The sequence below is a fragment of the Prionailurus viverrinus genome, chromosome A1 (assembly GCF_022837055.1).
Source record: "Prionailurus viverrinus isolate Anna chromosome A1, UM_Priviv_1.0, whole genome shotgun sequence".
Lineage (NCBI taxonomy): Eukaryota > Metazoa > Chordata > Mammalia > Carnivora > Felidae > Prionailurus > Prionailurus viverrinus.
Genome location: NC_062561.1, coordinates 5957039 through 5973379, shown reverse-complemented (window position 1 = coordinate 5973379; position 16341 = coordinate 5957039). Strand labels below are relative to the sequence as shown.

The 16341-nt window shown below is 39.6% G+C and overlaps 1 protein-coding gene across 7 annotated transcripts in view; it reads left to right on the top strand.

Moving 5' to 3' along the window:
• LOC125175992 (phospholipid-transporting ATPase IB-like) overlaps positions 1–16341 on the top strand; it is a 212694-nt gene that overhangs the window by 53903 nt on the left and 142450 nt on the right. For all 7 annotated transcript variants that reach the window (XM_047876704.1, XM_047876721.1, XM_047876739.1 and 4 more), the window contains 5 exons: positions 3037–3161; positions 4459–4570; positions 7712–7877; positions 13546–13673; positions 14679–14756. In XM_047876704.1, the coding sequence (XP_047732660.1) occupies positions 3037–3161; positions 4459–4570; positions 7712–7877; positions 13546–13673; positions 14679–14756 (609 nt within the window). The remainder of the gene's footprint in view (positions 1–3036; positions 3162–4458; positions 4571–7711; positions 7878–13545; positions 13674–14678; positions 14757–16341) is intronic.

The window sequence follows — 16341 nt, the reverse complement described above, 5'->3', positions numbered from 1 at the left end:
CACTTGTACATTCACAGGCAAAACAAAACAAAACAATAACCTCAAATAAACCCTTGACCTAAATCACACTTTATACAAAAATTAATAATTTGTCATGACTTAAATGTAAAATGTAAAATGATACAACTTTCAGGGGAAAGAATTGGAAAAAAAAATCTTTAGGATCTGTAGTAGGCCAAGATTTCTCAGAATCAATGCAAAAAATGTGATCCATAAAAGGAAAAAATGATAAATTGGACCTCATCAAAATGAACAGCTTTTGCTTTTGAGGATGAAGAGACAAGCTGAAAACTAGGAGAAAATATTTGCAAACCACATGTCTGACAAAGGACTGATATCTGGAATATATAAAGAACTCTCAAAACTCTACATAAAAAAACAAAATAAACACACAAAAACAAGCAAACAAAACCTCCAAACCAATTCACTTAGAAAATGGGCAAAAGAGACAGAGACATTTCATAGAATAGGATATAAAAATGGAAAATAAAGCACATGAAGACATTTTCTACATCATTAACCATTAGGGAAATGCAAATTAAAATCAGAGTCGAAGTATCACCACACACCTGTCAGAATGGTCAAAATTTAAAATAGTTCCAACACCAAACGCAGGTGAGGATGTGGAGAAACTGGATTATTCATACATTGCAGGTGGGAATATAAAATGGCATAGCCACTTGGGAAAACATTTTGGCAGTTTTGTATAAAATTGAACACACAACTATTATATGACCCAGTAATTGCACTATTCCAGAGAGGTAGAAACCTATGTTCACACAAAAACCTTTATAGAGTTGCCTATAGAGGCTTTACTAGACAGTTGCCCTCTATGGGTAACGGCTTAATTATGATACATCTACAGTTATTTCTGTTTATTGATCTTAAATCCAAACACCTTACTAAGTATTCCTACACATTTCTACAATTTTTAGGTCAAGCAGACAGGATTTTGTGGGTGATAAATTCTTTCTTTAGAAATTAGGTTATTTTTGTTGTTTACTTTCCAATAATCATATCTAATTTCTTACCGTCCCACCCCCCATCTTATGGCAATACCCAGAAACTCTGCTAGAACCCAGTCTCTTCTCGTTCCTAACATGGAAATGCTTTAACATTTTATAGTTAAGTGTGGGTAGTTGCATTTCATTCTGGTAAATAACCACCAACCTTGCAAAGTTTTGCTAAGAATTTTATTTTTCTAGAATGCATATTAAACTTTTTACTAATTTTCTCAGCCTCAATTGATACAATTTTTTTCTTTTTAATGTCTTTTAATGTTTGTTTATTTTTGAGAGAAAGAGACCGAGCATGAGTGGGGGAAGGGCAGAGAGAGAGAGAGAGAGGGAGACACAGAATCCGAAGCAGGCTCCAGGCTCTGAGCTGTCAGCACAGAGCTGATGCGGGGCTTGAACCCATGAACCGTGAGATCATGACATGAGCCAAAGTCAGACACTTAACCGACTGAGCCATCCAGGCACCCCTACTTTTTCTTTTTAAATTCATTAATATATCATTCTTGAGCATCTGCTTTTGAGCTTATTGGTGATACATATTTTCTTTTTCTGAGAAATATTTGTTCATGTTGTTTATTCATCTTTCTATTGGGATATTTGTACTTTTTATTGGTTTATAGGACTTCTTTAAATATTTAAAAATTTTTAAATGTTTTATTTATTTTTGAGAGAGAGCATGAGCAGGGGAGGAGCAGAGAGAGGGAGAGAGAGGATCTGAAGCGGCCTCTGCACTGACAGCGAGTCCGACGTGGGGCTTGAACTCAGGAAATGTGAGATCATGACCTGAGCTGAAGTTGGATGCTCCACTGACTGAGCCACTTGGGTTTCCCCATATTTTTTTTTTCAACGTTTATTTATTTTTGGGACAGAGAGAGACAGAGCATGAACGGGGGAGGGGCAGAGAGAGAGGGAGACACAGAATCGGAAACAGGCTCCAGGCTCCCAGCCATCAGCCCAGAGCCCGATGCGGGGCTCGAACTCACGGACCGCGAGATCCTGACCTGGCTGAAGTCGGACGCTTAACTGACTGCGCCACCCAGGCGCCCCATCCCCCATATTTTTTATGCCAATTCTTTGTCAGTTATACGTGTCATCAAAGCTTTCTCCCAGTTGGTAACTTGCTCTCATATTTTTGTTAAGGCATCTTTTTTTTTTTAACAGAAGTGCATTCCAAACTGTTTTGATGTAGGTTTCTGAGCGTCAAAACTTCTAAGACATTTGCGTGCCTGAGAATATTTGCGTTAAACTTTCACATTTGTTTGATATTTGGAAAGATATAACATTCTGAATTTAAAGGTCTTTTATTTAGATAATTAAAAATAAAAATTCACTCTCTTCCTGTGTCTCGTATTGCTGTTAAAAAAAGACAGATGGCAATTTGATTCTTGTTCTCCTGAAGATGATCTTTTCCTCTCTGTAAAGCTGAGGTCTGCTTATTGCAATGAGACATTCTCTAGATCGGTGTTTCTCCGGGCATGCTCTCTAGACCAGCATCATCAGCATCCTTTGGGAAATGCAAATCCTAGCTCTCCACCTCAGACCTACTGAATAAAAACAAACAAACAAAAAGACCCCCTGGGGGTGAATCTCAGCAATCTGTGTTTCAACAAGACTTGCAGGTGCATCTGATGTATGTAAAAGTTTGGAGCCATTATTCTAGATCCTTGCTACTCTAAGTGTGGTCCAGATATCAGCCTCATCAGCTACAGCTATAAATGTATCAAACATGCCATGATGTTTGGTTAAAGTCACTACACTTTTCAAAAATGTTATTTTCATGTAGAGATGATGAAAATTTGACTTTCCTACTACCTCTTTGAACCTTATTAAAAATATTTGCAAAATACTCATACGGCAAAATTTTCTAACAAACTTTATGTTAAAGTTTGAGGTACCTTATTTGTTGTCTGGTAAGTGCAATACATTTTGGACCCTCATTTTCATAATTTTATTAACTACTAGGACACTGAACTTTGCCATTAAAGTTTTATATTAATTTTACTTTGACTTTATTTTACAGGCTTTGTTAGAAACAGCTGAAATGCAAACAGAACAATTGTCAAGCCTCTCTGGAAAAATAGAATGTGAAGGACCCAATCGTCATTTCAATACCTTCATTGGAACCTTGTATCTAAATGGTAAAAGGTATCGTTTTTCTCTTATTGAACATTTTTTTTAAATGGAACATAAAATATGGCCATTTTTGTTCTCTCAGTTTAATAGTTTTTTCATTTTTTTACTTGATTTTGAAATACCGGAGGCATCAATATACTGTTAAAAAGGTTCTTAAATATGGGAGGAAAATGTATGGCGTTTAAAAAAATTTTTTTAACGTTTATTTATTTCTGACACAGAGACAGACAGAGCATGAGTGGGAGAGGGACAGAGAGAGAGAGACCCACAGAATCCAAAGCAGGCTCCAGGCTCTGAGCCATCAGCACAGAGCCTGACGCAGGGCTCGAACTCACAAACCGTGAGATCATGACCTGAGCCGAAGTCGGTTGCTCAACCGACTGAGCCACCCAGGCACCCCTATATGGCATTTTTTAAATTGGTATACCTGTAGATGGGCTAGAGAAGTCAGGTCTAAGTTCCCTTTGCGTAGAAGTACTTGGCACATCCCTTGGGCTAAGTTAGCGGGAAGAACAAAGTCTCGAAAGTCATCCAAGAAGAGAAGCCACTAGGAATTCAGTTTGATAATGATGAAGGATTTTCCCTAATTTCTGCTCCACTTCTGCTTAGCTTCCACTTAAGACTTTTATGGAAGCATTGTTTTTCATGTTTATTTATTTTTGAGAGAGAGAGAGAGAGAGAGAGAGAGAACGAACAAACACAAGTTGGGGAGGGACAGAGAGAGGGAGACACAGAATCCGAAGCAGGCTCCAGGCTCTGAGCTGTCAGCACAGAATCCAACGCGGGGCTCAAACTCAGGAACCGTGAGATCATGTCCTGAGCCTAAGCCTGATGCTCAACTGACTGAGTCACCCAGGCGCCCGGGAAGCATTTTTTTATATAGTGAGTGAGTCAGCCCAGTGCCAGAGGGGAGGAGGACAGGAAAATATGGCAAACCAAGGTTGCTTTGTGTGCTCTGAATGACCCCATGTAATCTTTTCTATAGAAAATCAAATTGGTAATACACAAGTATTTATTCCTCTGCCCAGTCTTCCTTGACATTAAGTTTCATAGTCACCCTAGGTATGAGAGGTATTATTTCTCTAGAACTTTTAATCAACTTACGTTTAGGTTAGTGAGAAATGGATGATAAAACCATTTTTTCCCCATGCTCCTTGTATGAAGACACATTTGTTTTTGTTGCTGTTTCCCCCCAAAGTTGAACTCGACAAAAAAGAAATATGTATAAGATGAAAGCCTAGGCTTGCTTCACTTTGTGAAAAGAAAAGAAAAAACTTTTTGGTAATGTATACATGCTCTTTATTTTTAGCCCTGTTGCAGTAGGGCCTGATCAGGTCTTGCTAAGAGGTACACAACTTAAAAATACCCAGTGGATCCTTGGCATAGTTGTTTACACTGGATCTGAGACCAAATTCATGCAGGTAAAATAATTTGTGATGACTGTATTGCCTCTAGATTTTTCCCTTTTTTATGAGGTGAGGGGGGTTAGCATTATATATCTCTTGAATTTAGGAGGCTCATTTCTGTTTACTAACCTGAAGTTTGAAGGGAGGTCCATATTTCATTTTAGTCTACATGGCTCCCATTAGTGGTAAGATTATTTTGGCCAAAATGACATTGGAAGTTCTGTGTAAGTTATTACTCTTACATAACATTCTTCCCAATCACTGTCTTTCGAGAACCCTTCAGTTTGTCCCTTCAGGACATCCTTCAAAACACCTGTTTTGGGGGCGCCTGGGTGGCGCAGTCGGTTAAGCGTCCGACTTCAGCCAGGTCACGATCTCGCGGTCCGTGAGTTCGAGCCCCGCGTCAGGCTCTGGGCTGATGGCTCGGAGCCTGGAGCCTGTTTCCGATTCTGTGTCTCCCTCTCTCTCTGCCCCTCCCCCGTTCATGCTCTGTCTCTCTCTGTCCCAAAAATAAATAAAAAACATTGAAAAAAAATTAAAAAAAAAACACCTGTTTTGGACTAGGAATGTTTTGCACATTTCTTATCCTTAATACTTTGACAGTAAGTCCACCCGTTATTCCATCTGCTAAAATATAACATTTGGCTTTGACTGTTGCTTGCACAAGTATCTCTTTGGCACCTGTGTAATGCCAGACACTGTGCTAAGACCGTGGGGTATAGTAGGGCACAAGGCCTGTTTCCTGCCCTCGACTTACCTGTGGTCTGTGAAGGAAGACCATCAAGGTAACGTAATAGCCAGAGGTCACTAAGGCAGGTTAAGTGTAGGACGCTGTGTGTTTATATAGGAGCTCCATCCAACCTGACATTGAGGCTGTTGTGGGGAAGAACGATGTAAGTAAACCGAGACCTGCTTAGCTTCCAGAGCAGATGAAAGTTTCAAGGGTGTGGGGAGGTTCAGAATGAAGGCGCGGTAGGTGGGAGAGCGCTAGACCAAGACTTGCATGTGTCCAAGGGCCATTTGGGGAGCGCTGCTCAGTGTGACTGTAGGGTAATGGCAGAGCAAGAAGGCACGGAATGGTGACAGACTAGTCCGAGGAAAGTTGGGGCCCTTGTGACTGGGGCCCTACGTACATTTTCTTGCAAAGCTATGACTGGTCAGTAACATTCCACTCTCTCTTTGCTTCCTGATTTCTTGTCTCACTTTTCTTTTTCCTCTCATTCTTCCTGCCCTGGGATTACACCCTGCACTAGTGCGTTAATGTGTAAGTTTTCCTTACACTCTGTATACTAAAAACTCTGGACGAAGATGGCGATATAGACACGGTCTACCCACAATTAGAAGTTTGTATCTGGACAGTGAACCAAGGGCAACATAGACCCACATAATCGTGACCTGTGATTCAACTGTAAAATGCACAACTCTCAAACGCTACACCCTTCTGACTTCAGTTGTCTTCAAATGATCGTGCTGTTATCACTTAATTGTATAGCTGGTGATACAACATTCAATCTCAAATTTAAATGCCTACTGTTGATTTAAGGAGCCTGTCCCATTATCTCCCCTGTGTGGCTAGTCTGTGCAGCAGCTCATGAGAAGGTGCATCCTACTATTCCACATTATTTTGTGGGTGTAAATCATTGCTTATTATACATGCTGATTGGGTCATTTCAGAATAACAAAAATTTCAAAGTGGGCCTTTTCATAACTTCAGGAAAGAAAGAACTAGTAAGTGTAAATATTTCCTTACTGAAAGGTTTTAAGCACAACACGCTTAGCTGAAAACTATTCTATATTGTATAGCATTTGAAGACATTACTTATACCAGTTAAAAAAAGAGAAGGAATGACATGATTGCTTTGGAGATATTATACATAAATGTATATATTATATAAATTATAGTACGTACACATATATGCACGGACGTTCTCTAATAATATGCTTAATGCAGTTAAAACTAGGATTTCAATTTTTATTCCTGTGCTTTGTAAAAAAGCTGAGTAATTTAGATTACTAACTCAAATTTTCATAACTAATAGACTTTGAGGATTTATGCTTCCACACTTAAAAAAATGTAGGGGCACCAGTGTGGCTCAGTCATTTAAGAGTCTGACTAGTGATCTGAGCTCAGGTCTTGATCTCGGGGTTGTGAGATCAAGCCCTATGCTGGGCTCTAAACTGGGTGTGAAACCTACTTAAAAAAATATGTAGAAATGGTAAATTTAATCTGGCAAAGTATGGTTGCAAAGTTAAATACCTATATCTGTTTATATGCTTGCTAATTATACATGTTATAAGAAAGTTAAATATACATTTATTTGTCAATATTTTAATAGACCTATGCAGACAATTATCAGAAATTTATGGGTAAATTTGAAATGCTAATAGAAAGTTATTACTTGAAGCTCTCCTGTATCCCTAACCCAGAGCTTTGGTGTCCCTAAAATAAGCATGTGTTAGAATAATTATTGTACTGTTAAAATCTTTAAACATTTTGTTTTTAATGTTTATTTTTGAGAGAGAGACAGAGCACGAGTGGGGAGGGACAGAGTAAGAGGGAAACACAGAATCTGAAGCAGCCTCCAGGCTCTGAGCTGTCAGCACAAACCCTGATGCGGGGCTCAAACCCGTGAAAACTGCAAGATCATGCATGACCTGAGCTGAAGTTGGACCCTTAACCGGCTGAGCCACCCAGGTGTCCCTGTACTGGTAAAATCTTGAATATTTCCCCAACAGACTCAGATAAAAGGTATCTTTCCATGGTTTTCAAACCAGAAATAATTCAATAACTATAAATAGTAAAGCCAATAAATTAGTACAGTCTTTTTTTTCTTTTATCTGTACAGAAGATCACCTAGACTGTGTGATTTCCCACATTTGCTTTTTTAAAAAACCCTAGAACTGTGTGGTGGTAGGTCCGCTGTGTGAATATGTTCTCTGTGAATAAGTAGAAGATGCTTCAAGGACTGAAGTGGGAAAGCCACATCATTCAACAACATGGTGCTTTCAGAGTTGGTACTTACTTGGCAAAAACCATATTCTCCTTTTCAACTGTTGGGATTTTTGACCTCCTCTTACCATAAAAATATTCATACATTATAATTCCTTTGATTGTTTTTCATTCTCTTTGGTGTGTATGCATTCGCTATGGTGCAGAATTCCATCAAATTGCCTCTCAAGAGATCGACTGTTGAGAAGGTGACCAACGTGCAGATCCTGGTATTGTTCCTGCTGCTTCTGGCCATGTCCTTGGTGAGCTGTGTGGGAGCCATACTCTGGAAGGAAGGGCATAGAGGAGACATTTGGTACATCGGGACGAAGGGTAAGTGTCCGAGGGTGTTGACAAGCTACCATTTGAAGAGTGGTAACGCTTTGAAGTGACTTTAAACACTTGTTTCCATGTTTTTATTTGAAAGGGAAGGCCCTTGTTCTAACTGGTAGAACAGTTAGAACAGTTTTTGTTGTTTGTTTTGGTTTTTTGAGACACTGAGGATTAGTGAGTTTTAGAAACAGAGTGTTTCCTTCTTAAGATTGTTCTGCCAGTGCCACATAATCTTGGCATTCCAGAATAAAGGAGAGAAGACGGGTCAAGGCAGAGGAATGAGACAGTGAGGCAGACACACAGGGCCTCTGTCCTTGGCTTTGTCACTTAGTCACCAGGAGAACTTGGACAAGGCTTTTTACTTCTCTGAGCAATGCTTCCCTCATTTGAAAATGGGGATAATACCTACCTTATGGGGTTAGTACAGTGTTCTGTATACAAGGAATGATGCCCCCCAAATGAAGACAAGGGTCCCTGAAGGGGACCAGAAGGTTGGTAAAAGATGTAAACTGATACTTGGCCATTAAAAGTTCAGTCTTTTTTTTTTTTTTTTTTTTTTTTTTTTTTTGCTTATGTCTTTCCATGTTTTCACAATTAACCGTCACATATCTTTCTACTTTTCTCATCTATCAACTGAGGATTTTAAATTGTTCTAACTTCCCTTGAGCAGATCTGTCTGGGAACATCTTAAAAATAAAGAAGCTAAGATACAGACTTTGTAGATTGTATCAGAAAACTATGGATTCATTCCTATGCAATCTTGGTTTCTAAATGTTACTTGTATGGTTTTTAGCTCAAGCTTTTAGATTTTCAGTGATTTCAAAAAATTAATCTCAACTTAAATGTGCTTGTTTAATTTATCCTAACCCAAGACTGTGAATGTTATATTATTTTGACACAGACATAAATTCTTACAGAAGTCACTGACATTTTGGTGTTGATAAAATGTCAATTTTTTTTTTTTCAACATTTATTTATTTTTGGGACAGAGAGAGACAGAGCATGAACGGGGGAGGGGCAGAGAGAGAGGGAGACACAGAATCGGAAGCAGGCTCCAGGCTCTGAGCCATCAGCCCAGAGCCCGACGTGGGGCTCGAACTCCCGGACCGTGAGATCGTGACCTGGCTGAAGTCAGACGCTTAACCGACTGCACCACCCAGGCGCCCCTAAAATGTCAAATTTTGCATACCCTACAAATGACCTTTTCTTGCCTTCTTCGTCAGACTTCTTGAAGGAGACACAACCCTCACTGTTTCTATTTTCTTACCTCTTGGTCCCTTCCCATCTGCTAGCCATTTCAACCAGTCTACTGGAATTGTGGCTCAAGGCAATTCCTAATTGCGAAACCCAATGGTTATTTAAGTGGAATTTAATTGGATTTCTGCCACCCTCTTCTGAATTTTATTTTATTTTTTATTAAAGTTTATTTATTTATTTTGAGAGACACAGAGAGCAAGTGGGGAAGGGACAGAGAGAGAGAGGGAGAGAGAGAATCTCAAGCAGGCTCTGCACTGTCAGCACAGAGCCCGATGCAGGACTTGAACTCATGAACCGTGAGATCATGACCTGAACCGAAACCAAGAGTCGGAGGATTAACAGACTGAGCCACCCAAGCGTCCTACTCTCTTCTGATTAAAAACAAACAAGCAAACAAATCATCTGTTCCTTACTTGATCCGTCTCTTACATGCTGGTGTTTTGCAGGATCCTGTGTTCCCCAGGAATGCCTCAACTTGGGTCCATAAATCCTGAAAATTTTGTGAAACTTTTAGTCATATATTTATGTGTGCATGTTTTTTCCTGTAGGATGGCCTTCACCAGCTTCTTAGGGGTTGTTTTATCCAAGAAAATCCTAAGAGAGCTCACTTGCTTTAATAATTTCAGTTGTCATCCATTAGTTGATTTCTCTTCTACCTGCTTGCCTCCAGCCCAGATACCTCTATGAATTATTAACTCAATGATGCCTGGAGATTGCTTTCCAGATATCTTGTAGACTTCTTACATCATGTACAAAACTAAATTCAAGTTTTTTTTTCCCCAAATGAGTGTCTTTTTTCAGTATTCTCCATGTAAATTGTAGGTATTGCTATCCAACCATCATCCAAGCTGGAAACATGAATGTCACTCTCACCCCTCCTCGCTTCCTCCTCTTTTCCCCACTTCTATCCCCATGGCCTTCATCCTCCAATCAGTTCCAAAGTCTTATTGATTCCACCTTTTCAATATTTTGTCTGTGCACACTCTCTTTTTCATCCCTGAACTACTGCCACAGTTCTCCAACTGTTTGCCCAGCCCTCAGTCAAGTTCCACTCAGGTTCATTCTTTATACAGTTTCCAGAAAGATGTATGTAAAAAGTAGTTATGAATGCATGCAGTAGCTTCACTGTATCCTGTTGTTTACAATGGCTTGGTGGACCACTGCCTGATGGCCCATTGTTAGTTTTTGTAAATAGAGTTTTATCAGAACACAGCCATATTTATTTGTTTATGTATTACATGTGATTGCTTTCTTTCTTTTTTTAAAAAAATTTTTAATGCTTATTTATTTATTTTCTTTATTTTTTAACATTTATTTTTGAGAGACAGAGAGAAACACAGCATGAGCAGGGGAGGGGCAGAGAGAGAAGGAAACACAGATTCCAAAGCAGGCTCCAGGCTCTGAGCTGTCAGCACAGAGCCCGATGTGGGGCTCGAACCTACAAACTGTGAGATCATGACCTGAGCGAAAGTCGGATGCTTACCTGACTAAGCCACCCAGGCGCCCGTAATGTATGTTTATTTTTGAGAGACAGGTCATGAGTCGGGGAAGGGCAGAGAGAGAGGGAGACACAGAATCCAAAGCAGGTTCCAGGCTGTGAGCTGTCAGCAGAGAGCCTGACGGGGGGCTCGAGCCCACGAACCGTGAGATCATGATCTGGGCCGAAGTCAGATGCTTCACTGACTGAGCCACCCAGATGCCCTTACATGTGATTACTTTCAATGCTACAACAGCAGAGTTGAGTAGTTGGAACTGGGACTGTATGTCTTGCAAAACCGAAATTATTTATCCTCTGGCTATTAGCATGGCACATCAGGACTTTTATATCTGGTCCTATCTCCATCATCTGATCCTTAGTCTGTATTCACAGAAGACTGACTTTTGTTCTGTTTCGTGATCCTTCCGTCCACCAGTTGCTTCAGCATCCCTAGGCCTTTTGTCTACAGTTCCTTCTGCCTCAATGCACCTCTGGTCTCTTCGTGACTGGATACCTGTCTCTTCTCATTTCAGTCCAAGAAGAGGCATTACCTTCTCCAGCAGCATTTCCTATATCTTATCTCCCTCTCTTAGTTAGGAGGCCTCTTTGGCTTCTATAATGATGTCCTTAATAGATATCATTCCATTTCCATGTTTTATAATCATTGTTTGCCCCATCCTTCCAGCTAGATTGTGAATTTTTGAGGACAGGAATCATTGTATCTTTAACTCCAAGAACAGTGCCTTTTCATAATAGGAACTCAGTAATTAATTTTTTAAGTAAAAGAAATAATTTTTATATTTAGAAGCAGAACTCTATTGTTTTCCAGCCCAGCCCCTTGTTTTATGAAAAAAAGCACAGAGGAAGTTACTGGCTTATTTGGAATAAAAATCTGTTATTGGCTCTGGACTGTATCACTCTGCCCAAGATATTCTAGTCTAAAAGAAGAGAAAGGTATTGGGTAATTAAACTATCACTGCATTTTCAGTAATTAATACATTTAACAAAGCACTAGAGATCTTTTCTCAACTTCTCTGTCCAAAAAAACGGTCCTAATAATATCTGCCTCTAGTATTCCTAAAAGAATGATTTATGACCATAAGGTAGCATAGTAAGTATAAAAGTGTAATCATGGCAAATAAGGGAAAGTTAGTAAACTCAAGGTGATAAGAATTTGAATTGCTATGATACTGAATTAAACTTGACCTTTAGGTTGATGGAATTTAGAAATCTAGATTTAACTACGATCGTTCTGAGTTACAGGTGTGTTCCCTTTTAGGAAAAATGAATATAAAATTTTAACTTAAAATTATTTAATTTTGTCTCTCAGTATACATATTTGTGCTTAATTAATCTGACAAATCAATTTGTTTAGTTATTTTCAGTTGTAACTCAACATATAAATTTAATACATAAGATTGAGATGTAAGTTTTCAGAAGGACCTATAGAAAGCAGTCTGTATATGTCTCCTGAATACCTTCTGTATATTTTTCAGTAAATTTCTGTGAAATTAGATTGAACTTTTATTGGAAAATTACTCTCTCAAATACATGTACCTCTTTAAAAATGAGTACATCACTAGGTTTTACAAAGTATGATATTTATTTTTTTCTTTTCCTTTTGGCTTTACTTTCCTTCATTTCTTAAGTTTAAAAAATCATTAATTATCTCTTTGTCTTCAAGCCACGTACTTCCACCTAAATAAAATGTCCTCTTCATGCTCTTCCTTTCATCTCCATTTAACAAACTCCCTTCCTCAAAACTGGGCTCACCTTCTTTTGTGCACCCTCTTTCTGGGCCCTCCATTTTGTGTTGTTGCAACTCTTCGTGTTCGGCGCTATCATGGATTTCATTGTGTCGTAATTCCTGACACATCTTCCTTTCTCAAGCTGCATCCAAAGCTCCCTGGGAGCAGGGTCTGTCTCTTGCTAGATCTTGTATGTTGACGCTTGGCACAAGCCCTATTGCAGTGTTGGTGCTTAACTGAGACTTAACTCCAGATGGCAAACAGACACATGAAAAGATGCTGTGTCACCCATCATCAGGGAAATACAAATCAAAGCCACACTTTGAGATACCACCTCACACCGGTCAGAGTGGCTAAAATGAACAATTCAGGAAATCATAGATACTGGCGAGGATGTGGAGGAACAGGAACCCTTTTGTACTGTCGGTGGGAATGCAAACTGGTGCAGCCGCTCTGGAAAACAGTGTGGAGGTTCCTCAAAAAATTAAAAATAGAACTATCCTTCCTAGCAATAGCCCTGCTAGGAATTGACCCAAGGGATACAGGAGTGCTGATGCAGAGGGGCACGTGTACCCCAATGTTTATAGCAGCACTTTCAACAATAGCCAAATTATGGAAAGACCCTAAATGTCCATCAACTGACAAATGGATAAAGAAGATGTGGTTTATATATACAATGGAATACTGCTTGGCAATGAGAAAGAATGAAATCCGGCCATTTGCAACAACATGGATGGAACTAGAGGGTATTATGCTAAGTGAAATAAGTCAGTCAGAGAAAGACAGATACCATATGTTTCACTCATATGTGGATCTTGAGAAACTTAACAGAAGACCATGGGGGAGGAAAAGGGGGAAAAAAAGTTACAGAGAGAGAAAGGGGCAAACCATAAGAGACTCTTAAATACAGAGAACAATCTAAGGGTTGACCGGGGTGGGGGAGAGGGGAAAGTGAGTGATGGGCATTGAGGAGGGCATTTGTTGGGATGAGCACTGGGTGTTGTATGGAAGCCAATCTGACAATAAACTATATTAAAAAATAATAAAACTACTTTATGTGTCCATTTAATTTTACCCTTAATAATTTTCATGGAGAAATTTTCACAATTTTAAAACGTAATAATGCAAAGAAGAATAGAGGTATTGCCTGAAGCTGTGACATGATTCCTCTGATCTTCTTCCACAGATTACAGCTCCCACAGCTTAGGATTTGACATATTGGTGTTCATCATCTTGTATCACAATCTCATCCCCATTAGCCTGCTGGTCACTCTGGAAATTGTGAAATATATTCAGGCCCTGTTTATAAACTGGGTGAGTATGAAAATCAGAAAGTTTAAAAACAAGTTCTCTCTTGACCTGTGGCTTTGGTTTTAAGAATCAGAGTGCCTGAGTTCCTACCGTGGTGCACGGGTGAGTTGCATTCCTGACAGGAGAGCCAAACATCAGGGTCGGCCTGACTCAGCAGTGCCTGGGCCTCTCTGTGTCACTCTTGAGGACACTGTTTCTTAATATGTTTTTTCCTAGCTGATAAGAAAGATTCAAGAGGAGTGACTTAGTAGCAACTGCAAAGAGATGGCGCATTAAAATTTAAGATATTCTAGAACAGTAGAGTCCAGTAGACTTACAATAGATTTACGTATCTTGGCAAGAGTGACAGAAACAGCCATTCCAGAATGACTTCAAACTAAGGAAAAGATTTCTTAGGTGAAAACCATGCATTCACTTAAATTGATACTTAGTATCATGTGACTGAGCAAATTTTCTACTTTGTGCATTTGCAACTTTTAGTTATATTTAAAAAGATTTTTTTGTGGAAATAAATTTTTTGCTAGATGTCCTACTAAAATGCTTCCCTGTATCAATGAATTACCATCACTTGAAGGGTAGTGTTATTTTTAACAACCACAAAATGAGACAGAGTGCTTTTAAGTGTATTCTCATTTAAAATTCACAGTGGCGCTGTGAGATCGTGTTATCTCTCCCATTTTATAGATGTAGTAGCTGCAAAGCATACTCAGGATCTCAGACACTCTGTGGGAGCGTCTGAGGCGGAGCCGGGATTTGGAAGCCAAGTCTTCCAATACCAAACCAAGGACACACTGATATTTGTTTCTATGTAGCATTGCCTGTCCTGAATCAGCTCTGCCAAAGCGTGTGAGAAACTAGCACCCAAGACTCTCTTAGTATTCTAGACTCCATCTTGAATTCTTTCTCATGTCAGCCATGTCAGAAGACCAGTGGCAGCCCAGTTGACCTGCAGACGTTTTGAGCTTAGTTCTGACTGCGTGGCTTGGCTGTTTTGCTCATTTCTTGCAGGATGAAGATATGCATTATGAAGGAAATAACGTCTATGCCATGGCCAGAACGTCCAATCTTAACGAAGAGCTTGGGCAGGTGAGGGCCCCTTCAGGGCCTGGGTATGTGACAAGAACTTTGAAGAAGGTGGATCTAGGGAGAGCGTGTGCAGAGTTAAAGTGTGAATTCAGCCATAAGCTGTAGTTGACATGATACCCATGTGGAGCTTCAAAAGTATAATTAGCTAAAAATATTGATAATGCATCATGGGTTTCAAGTCGAACGGACCTAATACAGGTTATTAATGTGCTTATGAAAGAGTAGAAGAGCTGGAGAGGCAGGTAGTGAAAGCGTCAGCTCTCAAGTTTTCAGTTAGCTTTCAGGGAGTCACAGGAACCTGGGCATCTGCCACTGGTGGCCATGCTGCTGCTTCCCTATGGCAGAGGACCCACAGGGAAGCATCTGGAGCCTGCTGCAAAATTTCATACCCATCTAACCCATGCATCTGCCCACAGCTGCCAATAGGGCAACGATGCAGCTTGTAATTCTTTACTGCAAGTTCCTTTCGGTGGTAGAATCTAAACTGGAATCCTGGGAGATAGGGAGAAATGTACCCTCAGGTCATGAGCCCCTACACTACAACAGAAAGGGGCAGGAATGATGCCAGGTTACCAATGGACAGTTGGTTGCCTTCTAAGTGACAGTGGCAGCTTTACAAGTATAAATTGTTTTTAAAAACTCCCACAATTATTTGTCAGTTATACCTCAGGACAGCTGGAAAAACTCAACTAACTCCCACAGTCGTATGGTACCTGGAAGGATGGGACTTCTGATTGGTACTTTTTTGTAATCATTTTTGCTATTAGTGTTTTTTTTAATAATATTATAAGTTCCCATCTTTCAATTAATTGGAAGCAATATGTAAATTATGATAAAAAGCAGAATTTCGGAGTTAAACTTCCTGGGAGTGAACCTTGGTCTCACTATTTACCAGCAGCGTCACCATGGGCTTCTTAGGTAACTTTACTGGCCTTGATTCCTCATCTGTAATTCGGGCATGTCGATAGCAACTACTTCAGAAGGTTGTTTGGAGGACTGAATAAGATAATGTATTTGTAATACACTCAGCACAGTACCCAGTGTGAAGAAGGGATTTAATTAACCAGTATTTAGTTTATATGATTTCTAATTTATGGTCACATTGTATAGTATCATTTGAATAGTGAGTTCTCAGTAAATATTTATTTTAGAATATTTCTGGCTCTTGGAAATGCCTGATCTGAGAACACCATTAATAGCCTTTTTACCTTGGAAAACTAAAAATGAAGGAGGATGGAATAATCAGCTTTCTAGCAACTTTTCTGCTCATGAAAATCTGATCATTTGCTAATCCTTTAGAACATATGTTTTCTGTTGACAGTTGGGAAAAAAATCAGTTTATCCCTCTTGCCTTGTCAGTCGACTCTAGCTACTTTAGAGTAGTAATTCAGTATAATAAAACTGGCTTTGGAACTCAAGCTTTGAAAATTAATTATACTGGGACGCCTAGGTGGCTCAGTCGGTTAAGCATCTGACTTCGGCTCAGGTCATGATCTCACCGTTTGTGAGTTCAAGCCCTGCATCGGGCTCTGTGCTGACAGCTCAGAGCCTGGAGCCAGCTTCAGATTCTGTGTCTCCCTCTCTC